Raw genomic sequence first — 14,876 nt, forward strand, 5'->3', positions numbered from 1 at the left:
AATTTTATTCCCAAGGGTTTAACTTCCGTGTGTGTAAAATCCGTATTTTAATTTGACTTCGATTTTTGAGTAGGGATTTTATTTCCTACGCTTTAACTTTTATGTTTGGAAAATCCCTATTGTATTTATTAGGGAGTGGTTTTAGCATAAAATACGGGTTTGCGTGAAAATCTCCCGAATTTTCATTTTCAAAAGTTGGCAACTATGGCATTGCATCATATAGCTGTTTGGCTTGTTTACAAGTAGTGTTGCTTGTATACACTATTATAATCTTTTGTCAAGCCTTTAATGAGAATTTTTATTCATATTTTTATAAGGTGTCAGAAATGTGTGTAAATTTTACTTCATGTAAAAGATATTAAATATCAAGAAAACTTCAGGGTAATTATTTCTATCATTAACTAATGATTTTCTCCTTACCTTCAGATGCTCCTACTGCAAGCTCTTCATGAAACTAAGATCTGCAATCGGTTATTAGTTCCAGAAGAAAGTGAAGACATTTTCCAGAAAAGTGAATTAGAACTAATCCTTGGTGTGGGGGATAAATACCAAACATATTCTGAAGGTAAACTCATCTACATTTTTTTTTTCACCAATCATCAATACTGTATAACCCTTAAAATTGCTCCCTTCATAAATAGGGTGGATGAGCTTAGTAAGATTCTAAATATCTTATGGATGATTTGTAATACTTGGAGTATAAAAAAAGGCAACAGTTTTTCCTCTTGTGCATACTGAAAGGTATATTTAATAACTGAAAAAGCATATTAGAAGGAAACTGTAATGAAGGTCTCAAACATTACCTGATTAAATGTAAATAATCATACAAGGTGTATCTCAAAAATGGATAGAATGATGTAAAAAAATACTATGAATGTACATTCAAGAGCCTGATAACACAATTTTTACATCTATAAATATTTTCCAACATTTCTTTCATTAAAATTATTATTTTTTACAGATGGGTCTGCTCCACTTGCTGAAGTCAGTGAAAAATACCTGGAAGCTAATCTTCGATTCAAGGCTGGGACTTTCAAATGTGATACTGTGTGGGTCAAACATTTCAGGTTGCACCATCGTCTTACATCTGGAACTACAGGGACATCTATATCAAAAGGCAAACATTTTTAATAGATTATTATGACAAAAGTAAACAGATTTCCTCTGCTGAATAATGATAATGTTACAAAAAAAGCTACGTGTTTACAAAGCTATATACTGGATTGGGGTTTTGACGTTAGATACTGGTTTTTGACATGACAATCAGAAAAAAATGGCAGTATAAGTCGAGTGACAGTAAAAAAAAGAAGAGCGACTTGAATTGAAAAAAGCAAATCTGCAAAAAAATGTTGATTCAGAGGGCAAAATATTTCAGCATTTTTTAAGGCCGTCTCTCTCATGATTGTTCCAGAAATTGTTACAATTTTAGCCCTAGCATATCTGATCTGATATCTGTCATGTAAGCAGAGCCCTGCCCACTTGGTCGTAATTTCCGATTATGTATTGACTATTTATTTTTAAAAATGCTCTAATTTATGTTAACAGAACCTTGATTTAGTATGTAAAACTATGTCCCCTTTCTCTCTCCAATTTGTTAGCTCCAAATTTGTTATCTTCCATAATTTTTAACATTACATTCACCTTTCTTTCTAGTGGTTTTTTAAAAAAGTGATGATGCTGAACAATAACTAGTGGGTGATATCTTGTATGATTCATATGTATATCTGATTCATATGTATATCTTTGTAACAGCTTGTATATATTGAAACTTGATAAGAAGAACCCTGTTCCTTAACAAGGACTACCATGAACTAGCAGTATAAACAGCATCCAAATGTAGAACTTCAAGCTTTTTGCTGTGGCTCACTAACCATTTTTAGAAAATAGCAGGGCTCGGCACAGGTCACTTTTTTCACTAAAAGTCACTGTTTTAGAAACTAGTCACTTTTATTACGTATTTTCAGGCCCAGGTCACTTTCAAGGCGTGAATGCGAGCCGATCTCCCTGTTAAAAAGTCTCGCCACAGAGAGCAACAGGCCTACAACGTTACAAGTATTCAATCATTACACTTCACTCACAATTTGAAGTATAGATGGCAGCACTGAAATATCATACACAACACTAGCTACACACTCAGACTGTTAGGTGCACTCACTTTGTCCCAGACTCTGCCACGAAGCTGGGCTGGTAGAGATCTCGGCAACGGGATAAGTCCGGTGGCAGAGACCCTGGCGTTCATTCATTCAGGCCCAGGTCACTTTTTCCACTTTTTTTTAGCAAAAAAACCCGGTCTCGCGCGCTTATCTGCTGTCTCAGTGTTTTTCTTTTCTTCAAGGAAGAACTTTACCAGTTCAAGGTCATTAATTTTCTCCCTCTCTTCATTGAACTACGATCGTTAGCTCCCTTCCCGTAGAACCCCTATACATGAAGGCGTCTTATCTTCCCGGGAGCATACCGTGTAAAGTAACTATTTCATAGTTACTTTATGTAGAAAAACAAATTCCCAAAAAAAAAAGAAAAAAAAATTAATAAAGAGCTCTAGCCACTGAAATCTGTACTGCTGTATTTAACCATGAGACACTTTCTTAATTTGATAGTAATGCTATAATTTGATACATTAAAAGGGCTGTCATAATGAATTCTGGGAACCCTGAGCCAAAACAGTTTTTGACTAAAAATAACTTCTTAAAAAAATGACTTCAGAATTATCAAGCAAATTTCAGGCTTAATAAAAGAAATAATTAATTATAAAGAATAAATTAATGAAAAGAAGCTATTTGAAAATAAATAAAAACTCAAGTTTATGAAATAAATTCAGAGTAAATGTGTTCTATTATTTGGGGAACTTTGTTCAATAACCAAGAATACTGCGGTATGATTTGGTGACCCACAGGCTTCTTGGAAAATTTTATTTGGCCTGCAATGTCTGAATGAATGAATGAATGAATGCCAGAGTCTCTGCCATCAGACTTATCCCATTGCCGAGATCTCTTCCAGCCCAGCTTCGTGGCAAAGTCTGGAACAAAGTGAGTGTGCACCTAACAGTCTGAGTGTGTAGCTAGTGCTGTGTCTGATATTTCAGTGCTGCCATCTATACTTCAAATTGTGAGTGAAGTGTAATGATTGAATACTTGTAACGTTGTAGGCCTGTTGCTCTCTGTGGCGAGACTTTTTAACAGGGAGATCGGCTCGCATTCACGCCTTGACGCCCAGTTAAGAGACTGACTGTATAAAGAGATTCTACTGTATCTGGAATTTTTTAAACTTAATGATGACAAAAATCAACATTGCATGTATACTGTTTTCATCTACAATAGCCGGAAAAATATGAGGTATGTTGGTAAATGAGTTACAGACACTGGGTAATTCTTAAATGCTTGGATTCTAAGAATTAATTGAATTGGATGGTTTGAACTTTGCTCCCTGCATCTCAGGGTGTCTTTTCTAATTTACTAATTGCATCCAGATCAGTTTGAACTTGATGTTTGTTTTTTGCTTGATTCATTAAAAATGTCACATATACTAAGCATGTGTATGATTTTCTTAGCTATCATCTAAATTATAAGTTCTTACACAGATGAGTTGAATAAAAATACAATACAAAAGTTCAGTGGAGAAGTATATCTTGATTGTGTGTGCAAGATTATAACAAACAGCTCAAAAAATTGAAGACATAATGCAATGTTAAAATACAGAAATGATGATACTCTCCATAAATTTTCTAACAAGAGTAAAATATCTTGTGGGATATCCTAAAACAAAAAAAGAAAAAGTCAATTGTGGATGAACAAGAGGTATGAAAAGTATTTTCAGATGTAATGTGAGGGCAGATGAATTACGGCATGTAAAAAGCAGCAGCATTTCTATGAAAACTCAATTTCTCCTCATTTTTTTTTGTTTTTTTATATAAAATTAAAATACATTAAAATATTAACATACATTTAAAAAATAACTAGTTGCTTTTCATCAGCGCCACAGTTTTTAAATATTGAAAATGGCAGCAAAGGCTCATGTTATATGAAAAAAAACCTAAATGTTTAAATTCTTACTCAAAATGGACCAGATAGCAGAGTGGATTTACGAGTAGTAAGCTATTATGTATGAACATGTAAAGCACCGATAAATTTTTTTTCTCTTAAATTGCTTCTCAGAATCAAAATCTTGTTGGTTTTAAGCATCTGATTATTCTTGCAGGCATTCAAGCTTTACATGCTGTCCTAAATACTTTTTCGGTTAGTAATCGGAAAAATATGTTTGTGTATCAAGAAACTTCTGGCTCTGTGTTTTATTTAAGGTGAGAATATTGTTTTTTCTTCCATTTTCTTAAACAGAATGATAAAAACTTGGTTTGATAAACAAGTCTGACAATTTTACGGAACAGTTTTTTTTAAATGTCATTTGCTCTTTATGGTGAACATTTTTATCACATTTCTTTCATTTATTGAATAAATTATGTATCCTTATGAATTTAATCTGTTTTCATTTAAACTTAATACTTTAAACGTCATACTTTTATTTGATTTCTTTCCCCAGATAGAGGGTAATTAAAAGTCCACACATTTGTCTATGTAATTCCTAATGAATTCATACACGCTGGAATGTGTGTGTACGTGTTGTGAAACTAATATGAAATTTGTTTCTGTGTAATGGTTATGTGTAGTGCTGCCATCAATTTTTATAATTGTGAGTGAAGTGTAATGATTGAATAATTGCACCATTGTACGCCTATTGCTCTCTGTGGTGAGACTTTTAACAGGGAAATTGGCTCACATTTTCACCTTGAAATTGGGAACCACAGAAAACCAACTTAAGCTGACTATCACTGTGGCGACAGTGGAGTTTGAACCTGGGTCCTCACGATGCAAGTCCATCACTGTGACCACTCAACCACCACAGCAGCCTATATAATTCACTTCTGCATGTGGTATCTGGAACTTTCTAGAAATTTGAAGGAATGATATTGAGCACTAATAATCTTGACCCCTTTTAGCTGCCATCGCATATCCATTTTGTAGTCATAGTTATAATATATATACGTCCATGTAGTGCATATTTTATTTTTATTGGCTCATCACACATTAATGACTTATAATGGAAATTATTCTTACTTTTCATGGTGTGTCGGGTCATTAATGATAATATAATGTATTTTTAAATTGTTTTATAGAGCCTGTAGATTAATTATATGAAAATTAATATTTCTTATAGGCTTCATGAAGTGAACTGTGATGAGCACCATAATTTCAATAAACCAAAAGCTGAAGGAAGTTTGTCTCCTACAGGCAAGTATTGAACTTTATTTTTCTATGTAAAAATGTTAATTTGGACTGAAATATGCTTATTTCTTATAAATCAAGCCAAGTTGGTGAATTTGCCTACCAAGTTGATAGCCTTGACAATGTGAGTCAATCAAGGTTTATTGATACTACCATTCCTGAAAGAAGGATTTTTTCTTCATCCCAGAATGTTTCTTCTTTATATGGTTGATAAATTTCATGCCAAAGTTCATGAATTGACTAGGTGCACTCTGCCTCACATCTCTTCCAAGGTATCAAAGTATGCTAGAGAACAGAGATGACTGTCAAGAGAGGAAAAGATACTCTGTAGAGTGAAAACAGACTCTGCTTTATTAGTATGGTTCTTTCTTATTGTGTAATTGATCTTGTCTGCTTGCCTTATAGTGTGAATAGTGTTCTGTGAATAAATTTGTGTTGTGCTGTACTGAATCTCTATGCTTTTTTTTCATTTCAAGTGCTTGGCTAGAAATAATAAGTTATATCTATCATATATACCCAGTGCTGCCCAAGTTTTCTTCATTGAAGAAGTGACAAACCATTATAAAGGGATAAACTTGTTGTGAAGTGCATTGTTTGGGAACCACAGCAACCAAAAAAATAAACATTTCGAAAGTCATTTTTGAGAACTAAAAACTAATGTTGCCCAACAGTTATCACCCATTTCAGACATTTGCCCAGCTCTGCGAACTTTTAGAGTAGCCTATTGTTCAAGTCAGGCCCAGTTTTGTGTGTATCCAAAATTTGATGATCGGTCTAAAATTGTAGGTTTGTATAGAAAACACACACACACACAAGAAATAAAGTTTATACACAGGGTGTATGGTATTTTACTTGCTAGTCGTTGATCCTAGTGGTATACTTCCAGTTAGAAAAAGTATCCAAATAACGTATAGCACTCAGATATGCCATTCATGTTGCAGGTGGTTGTATAGTTATTCAAATAAAAATATAACTTTTTATATGGACACCCTGTGCTGAAGAACTCAATTACAAAGTTTTTGCATTGTCTCTCCTGATGTCAACAAAAAATATTCTACGTTTGTAAGTGCAATATTCACTGTGATATTCATATTTGGAGGAAATTTGTGGAAAAACAGCATTAAATACAAGTGAAAATAGTTTATCTGCTTATAACGCTGTTTTTTCACAACTTTCCTCCGTTTTTTGAATTTGAATATTTCAGTGAATATTTATTTAACTTACAAACATGGAATATTTTATGTTGGTATCATGAGAGACAGTGCAACAACTACGTAATCGAGTTCTTGAGCACAGGGTGTCATATAAAAAGTTACATTTTTATTTGAATAACTATACAACCCCTTGCTTCAAAAATGACATATACGAGTACTACATGTTATTTGGGTACTTTTTCTGATTGGAAGTATGCCGCTAAGATCAGCGGTTTGCCAGTAAAATACCATACGCCCTCTTACCTATACACCCTATATATAGATATGCCAGTATAAATATGGTTAAATTCTGTGCTACACTGAAAAATATATATATAATGTTCTATTTTCTGTATATATATTTCATTGTTTATTTTGTTCCATACGTATTCTTATCTTTTTTGCATGTTCACAAATATATTCTATTTAGCCAGTTTAAAAACAATTTAAAAATGGGAAATTTTACTTTTGAGAGATTAGATTAAAAAACAATATTGTTTTAAAGAGCATGTTTTTGTTTGTTTTACATGTACTTTAAATGAAAATTCAGTTATATTTATGGATATAAGTACCAGAAAATAGATATGATTTTTGGCTCATGCCATGTCTTTGAATTCAGTTCGGCCATCCACAAACAAATGCCTGAAGAATATGGATTGGTGGAGGTTTTACTGGTTAGAGTTAAATAATTTAAGTTAGATATAAACTCTCTATTTTCATTGTTTAGAAATCATGTATTAGTCCATAGGACTACATTTATCAAAATGTTACTGTGAATGCTAGTAAAGACCGTTGAAAGGACATAATGTAGCAATATTTATTCAGGGCTCCCACTCCTCCTACTTTTTGGTAAAATGTCATGCTTTTGTCCTGCTTTCTCAGTTTTGTCCTAGCTGACATACTTGGAATTTTATGTCTCGTAAATTCATGCGTTGTTGACGAACTTTGCACGCGTTAATGTTAATTCTGAAAATAGGTGTTTGTGGATGGAAAGAAGAGGACTGGTGGACCCGTATGCACAGAAAACACGTATATAATTTCCGAAATCTCTCATAGAGCTACCTGCTTTTCCTACCAACAAAATTTGTATAATTGATTTTAATTGAGTAGGGAATCATCGATATGTGGCTAAAAAGAATACAAATGTAGTAGATTGCAATTATAATGATTCTGCCGAAGCAGAAATTTTATTGTTTTTCATGTTATTTGGGGGTTGTATACTGACCATTTGGTTTATTAATTTTTCTTTCGCTTAGTTTGAGGGTACAACAAGTAGAATAGTCATTAAATCTTCTGTCTGGATGCAAAAAATAATTGTATTTACTAGTTCATAATCTTGGACCATAACTAACATTCATCATTATAGTCCACATTTTGTGTATAGATAAGCAACAGTTTGCATCAAGGGCGTAGCCGGGGGGGGGGGGGGACTTGGGGGTCTGGTCCCCCCCCCCCCCCCGAAATGTGAGAAAATGACCGAAAAAAGGGAAAAAGATGGCCAAATCTATTGTTCTGTCACTTTGGTCCCCCCCCCCGAACGAAATTTCTGGCTACGCCCCCCTGGTTTGCATAATAAAGCAGTTGGATGCATAGGCCTATTCTAGGTTTGGTGATTCTGATGCTACTAAATAGCATTGTCCTCTGTTTTTTCAGGGCATCCAGAGGCATAAACAATATTTAGAATGCTCAGCAAAGAGATAGAAATGAGTGTGTTTCATTTGTCAAAAATGATGACACTAGCATTGAACAGTAAAATACAAACAAATCCCTTTAAAAAAAGGATGGACAATGCAGTAAAACCATCTGTTTCACCTTGACTTATTCACATTGTACCTTTTAATTTATAAATTTTGCACTGTGCTTTTGAAGGTAGTCTTTAAAGAAATGTCATTCTTAAAAAACTTACACCATCTTCATAATTGGCTTGCATTGTTGAAGAGAGTTGACAGACTGGACTGGAAGACCTCAAAAAAGAATGTAATTTATATTGTGAGGAGAGACAGAAAAGATTTATCTGTGGTTGCTAGTAGTGTTTTAGCCCAAAATTGTTTTTTTTTCAACATGTCATCTGTCATTTTGCTTTAACTCAAATCAATCTTACAGAATGCTGAAATAGTGCTATATAAAAAAAGAATTTAATTAAAAAATTTTTTTTTAGGGATTTATTTTTATTATGCTGCAATTATGTTGTCTGGAAAGGGGGGTACCCTTTCCCGTTCTTCTTTTTATTCCTTTTTCCTACTTTTTCCAATTTTTTGAGTGGGAGCCCTGATTTATTTCATGAATTAAACATTTATTTGGTTTGAATATTTTTTTTCATGCAAGTATTTGCCATTTAGAAATGAATTATACTCTTTTTGTGTTTTCTAACATTGTCATTTATTATTTTATATACTATTATTTAAAATTTTGTTAAATCATTTTTTTTTGTTATTCAGGATCTTGTTCGTCATCTGTTCAGAACATATGCTATCGCAAAAATGCTCCGGAAAACTCTTTTGATGTGGTAATGAGAAAAATGTTATGAAAAATTTCATATCTTAAGATTGATATTTTTATAAAATATATAACACATTTTTTTTCAAACAGTAATTTTTTAATTTTTCATTTAATACGGTTTTTAATATCATCAGCCTTTTATAATAATGGATATTTTATTTAGTCTGTACTAATAACTTGATTGTTTTTACAAATTTTTTTGTGTTTTCAATAAGTATTCATGAAATATTTATGCTCATTGTGTTATTTAAAAACAGATAACAAATATAGTTCAGAACATGAAAAGCATCACAAATAAATGAACAAATTTGAATTACCATTATTATTATATTGTAGAATTATTTCTTTTGAATGATGTATTTCTTCACATTTAATTTTTGCGATGTATTTATGCTTCAAGAAAAAATTAAATTTTACACAATTGTAGCATAGAAAAAAAACAACTTGTCATTGTTTTTAGTTTTTGTTTTGTATACAGTTAAATGTTATGCATAAAGAAAAATGAATTTTTATGCATAGCATTTTTTTTCTGAATTGATTCACTGCACATTGCTACTTTTGTCTTTTAAAATTAATTTTGAAACTTTCCCAATAGGAATTTCGTCCACGTGTAAATTCTGGACATTCAGATATTGATCGGCAGGATTCATCATCTATAGTTTCAACTTCACGATACACAAAACGTTGTGTTTCTCTGGAAGTACATGGTATAGGAGAAGTCGGCAAGTAAAATTTTTTTTATTAATTTTCCAATCAAAGGAAATTGAGAAAATTTCATAGGACAGATTCAGTTTTTTCTCAGTCTTCCTTTCATATATGTTCATATAAATTAATATGTAGTTTATATTTTTTCTCATTAAATACATGGGGTTAATTTCTTAACAAATATATTTGAATCAGATTATTAATTTCAATAATTTGCCAGTTATTCTGGTCAAAGGAGTTCTCATTTGCCTCAAGCAGTTTTTCCTTCAACGATTCTCATTTTTCTTCAATCATATCCTCACTACCACATATTTCCAATGGAATAACTAATTATTTGAATAAATAGTGTGTCATAGACAGTCTCTCTCTTCACTTAATCACCAGTACCACTTGATAACAGGATCATTCTGTACTGGACAGTAGAAAAAATGGGGAAATGAAGAAAAAAATTGCACAATTCAAATAATCTATTGCATTTCATTTTAATAATGATTGTTTTTTATTATTTAGTATTGATTGGCTAATTAAAAAAAGTTAATGTACCATATTTTTTGGCCTATCCACTGCATTCGTGCAAATGTTCAATCATGAAAAAAAATTCCAATATATATGCATGATCATAATTTTATTCCTCAAAAATGGCGCATCACTTTTATCTCTAACAATTTTCATACCCAGGTGAATATTGAGTCCATCAAAATTCACAAACGTTGTAACAATTTTAATAGGGAAAAAATCTACTTTAATTCATTTAAATCTCGTTCTTAGCTTTTTTCTCTCTGCCCACATTCATTTAGAAATCAACCCATACTCCTGTGTGAGTGTTTGGTCTAAACAAAGTTTTTTTTGGTTGCAGTCTGATATGAACCTGGTCCAGTCACCTCTTCAACTATCAATATAGCTGCAGCATTAGTCTCGGTTATCTCTGCAAAGTTGACACTTAACCACCCTGCCGCCTCTCCCCACTCCCAACGATATGTACCTCACATTGTGAATAAAATGCTCAGTGATTGAAATACCTCTGGATATCTCTTTAGCTTGGAATCTTCTTATACCCTGATTCTGGTAAATTTGCTGTATGTGGGCGCAAAAGCAATTTTAGCAGTGTTCTGCCTCGTGAATGCACAGATTCCAGGGAACATTGCTTATTAGCTCTTACTGCTTACCTTGACGGGGGGGAGAACTTAGGGCACTGGCTGGCTGTGAAAGTCTGCATGCTTCACTTACAAAGCTTTGAAACACACATATTTAAACAGATATATGTAATTGATATAAATGTTGAAGTTATAAAATATATTTTATCTCAAAATAACTATTGGTTTCAGTTATTGAAAATCAGATTTTTTATATAATAGTGTGACATAATAAGAGGTTTAAATAAATAGCATAAAAAAAGTGTTTTGCTGCTCTATCTATAATATATGAGGAAAATGCTTTGATATATAAAGAACCTTGAATGCATTCAAAATTGAAATTCAATTTTATTCATTCAAAATTAGTCCTAGTAAATAATGGCATGTGTTATTTCATATTCCTATTTCCACTTACTGTTTGTGTCCCATGCTAAATTTTTTTTTCTTTTTTTTTAAGGTAGTGAAATAAAATTAGATTTGGTACAAGTACTCCAAAATCGACTTAATGAAGGGGTTCTGGATATGATAATCATGATGTTGTCTCGCAACCCACATTGTAAACTTACTCCTGAAGATGTACAGGTATTTTCAATATCTTTATTTTATCAGTACGGTAGAATCTCATTTATACAGGGTAGTTGTGGGAAAGAAGGTCACTGATAATCAAGAAACCGTGATAAAACTGCTAGGATTAAAGAGCTAATTATAATACAACAGCAGTCTTAAAATAGTTAAAATGAAATATACATTTATATGAGTTTTACCAGTTTAAAGTGTATAAGTTATAATCTGATTTAAAGGAAGGCGAAATACTGTTACGAAAATTATATAAATAGATTTTATTTATCACTAGCTGATACCCGGCGATGTTGCCCGCCCGTAAAAAATTTATATATGTATAGCTTATTAATTACTTCTTAATCAAAAAAATTTCTGCATCAAGTAAGAGAAAATTACTTTTATATTTAAATATTTTAATTAAAATCTTCAGGCAATCAATTGTGGATACACAATATTTCTTCTTTTTCCATCTGGTGTGTAGATGTACAAATTTTTGCTATTACCAACACGCGAACAGGTGACGAAAAGGTGTGAAAAACAGGGCTCAAGTAAGTTGATACCTGCCACTGCTAACAACTGACCTTGCACTTTGTTGATTGTCATGGCAAAAGCTAAATGAATCGGGAACTGTAATCGCTTGAAAGTGAATGGCATTTCTTCGGTGATGATTGGGATACGTGGAATGAAGACTTCTTTTTCTTTGTAACATCCAGTTAGAATCGTTGCTTCAATGATGCAATTGTGCAATTTCTTCACGCAGAGTCTGTTGCCATAGCAGAGTATCGGTGTCTCCAAATTTCTTAAAAGCATTACAGGTGCTCCGACTTTGAGGGTCAAATTGTGTGGTGGCACACCCGGAATATCCAAAGAGTTCAGAAATTCTGCAGGATACAGAACTGTCTGCGCTGCGTCTGTGACAGTGTCAACCGATTTGTAAGATGTGGAGTCTCCCGGAATAATTTTTAGGATTTTTCCGTTGATCTTGTTCACACTCATTTTTCGGTGCCAGAATCGCACTCTCACAAAGCCACTCATGGTTTCGGTGATTTTGTTGAATGTTTGGGAAGACTTTGTCTGCAAGTTCTTGAACTGAGTTTATATATATAATAACTGGCAAAATCCATTTGGGAACATTATCAGTCCAGTGCTTGGGTCTACGGGAATTCTTCCATTGCCAAGTTTGATCAACTGATGTGAAAATGATAGCAGTGCTGAGTCATTTTGCAGTTGAACTCGCATGTTGGTGGATAATGATAATTTTTTAGCTTCGTGCCAGAGTGTTGATGTCCTAACAAACTCGAGGCGACCACCGATAGACAGAACCTTCACTTCCAACCCATCTCACTAATGGCAGTAAATTGCAATGTAGCGATATGGCCAGAGTTGGTGTTTGGTGAAGTAGAGTGCTGATGATTTGAGGCAAGCATTGAGTTCATCAGCTGGCGTAGAACATTTTTATTCCCTGTTTTATCGTCGTAGTTGTTGTTCTCTGTTGTTAGTGACGTCAGATGTCCAGCTTCTGCAGCGAATATTATTCAAACTCCTTTTAAGCACTTTTTAAATTGAAACTATACCTCCACGATGGGTGGTTGATGAGATAAAGGCCACATTCGCACTTACAGGACATCCTGTATACATGCAAGCAAAAATATCTGGCGCTTCCAGGGTTTTCTTCAATTACTGGGAGTATTGGAAAAGAGCCAAACCATTATAAAGGAATAAACTGTAATGATGGCAGCGTTAAAGATGTGACAAACCATTGTAAAGACATATACACGTCTGAAATGCATTGTTGGGAACCACGGTAACCAAAGTAAACGTTCCAAAAGTAATTGTTGAGGCCCCAAAACCATTGTTGCCCGGCAGTTTTTCGCCCATTTCGGGTATTTGCCCAGCTCTGACGAACTTTTAAAGTAGCCTACGGTTCAATCCCGGACCTGTTTGGTATATATGCAAAATCTGGCGACGATCGGTCTAAAACTGTGGATTTGTATAAAGAGCATACATACATACTTTCACATTTATATATAAGATTTATTATGTCTTTTTTTTTTTTTTGCCAGTAAATCAACATTACAATCTTTGTGAATCTTTCCAAATTAATGACATACATTGCAAGTCTGGCAACAGCTCTGATCTGGCGGTGTCATGACACCAAGAGATGCTTCCAAGACGCCAAGAGAGAGCTTCCAGACTTTTCTCTGTCTGCACAAAAGCGCCGCCAGAGCCGAACTGTAAGGGTTTTTTTTTGAGTTTTTGAAGAGATTTGGATGTGAAAGAAACCGCTCTTTGTTTGGTGTGTTTAGTCAAATTGCTGCTTGTAAATAGCTGTTTTAGAAAATAAATTTGCTGTCTGTCAAATTGCTTCATGATTTGCCATCTCGAGTGCTTGTGAGAGACATTATCTGAAACAATTCACCAAAACAAATTCAATTGCATGGTTGCTGTATAAGCTGGGCAGAATTTCTGAACCTACAAATGTGGCATTTGCCCAGTTCCTCATAATTTTATAATTTTGCCCCAAAATCTAAACAGCATGTGTCTGCAAATATATCAATCATCTTTACTATTAATCAAATTTTTGCGATCAAACTTAGCAAACTTAGATAGGCCCTGGAAAAAGAGATTTATGAAAAATATTATAAAAAAAGCATTTATGACCCTCCCTCTTTCGAATAAGGTTAAAGTTTAATGTCGTGGCAAGCAAAGCAAAAAATTTTCTCTTCATATGTATAATTTATTTAGACAAGGTCAAAAACATACAAGACAAAAAGAAAACTACAAAACAAACAATAGTTGACTCAAAGGGATATATATAATCCTTCCATGAACAGTAACACGAATGGGACAATCTTCTCGGCAACCTTGAAAGTGTAAAAAAACAACAATACTAATAATATTACACAATGATATTCAATATCAAAATTAACTTTTTTTTAGAATATTACTTAAATTTGTTTAAATGTTACCCTTCTCTCTCAAATTACAGTGATTAGTTAATTATAAAATAAAATGAACTGTTCAATATTCATTATTTCAAATACGCAATTTATTATGCCTCTTTTAAACATATTAAGTGGAAGCTGTTTATTAATACCATTAAACTCATTGCATAACCTTGGGGCAAGAAAGCATAAAGATTTTTTTATAAATTGTTTTTCTTGGTAATGGTATATGATATATAGATTTTCTGTTCTCATAGTACTACTTTGTGTAATTGCTCTGTTGGGATACCAGTCACGATTTTTATACATGAACAGCAATACTTTATATAAATGAAGTTGATGTACATTAAAATGAATTAATGATACATCACATTACAAAAAATTATTGTATAATGTGTAGAATATCTTGCTGAAAAAAATCATATAAATGTCTTAAAGATAGAATAGAATTTTTGTATGTTCCTCCCCAGACAGTTAATTCATATAATATATATGGGAATACCCATGCATAGAACACGTCTCTCAACTGTTGTATATTTTGATGTTTAGTTTAAACATCAAACT

General features: G+C 33.0%; 1 protein-coding gene across 2 annotated transcripts in view; it reads left to right on the forward strand.

Annotated features, from left to right (window-relative positions):
* Positions 1–14,876, forward strand: part of LOC149088387 (KICSTOR complex protein SZT2-like) — a 110,526-nt gene that overhangs the window by 58,618 nt on the left and 37,032 nt on the right. For both annotated transcript variants that reach the window (XM_089247470.1, XM_089247469.1), the window contains exons 35-41: positions 427–565; positions 962–1,117; positions 4,195–4,294; positions 5,209–5,282; positions 8,908–8,975; positions 9,564–9,694; positions 11,268–11,388. In XM_089247470.1, coding sequence (XP_089103596.1) covers positions 427–565; positions 962–1,117; positions 4,195–4,294; positions 5,209–5,282; positions 8,908–8,975; positions 9,564–9,694; positions 11,268–11,388 — 789 coding nt within the window. The remainder of the gene's footprint in view (positions 1–426; positions 566–961; positions 1,118–4,194; positions 4,295–5,208; positions 5,283–8,907; positions 8,976–9,563; positions 9,695–11,267; positions 11,389–14,876) is intronic.

This window comes from Pholcus phalangioides, unplaced genomic scaffold (genome assembly GCF_987345545.1).
Source record: "Pholcus phalangioides strain wild (caught in Gottingen) unplaced genomic scaffold, Ppha-v1.0 ptg000003l_1, whole genome shotgun sequence".
NCBI lineage: Eukaryota > Metazoa > Arthropoda > Arachnida > Araneae > Pholcidae > Pholcus > Pholcus phalangioides.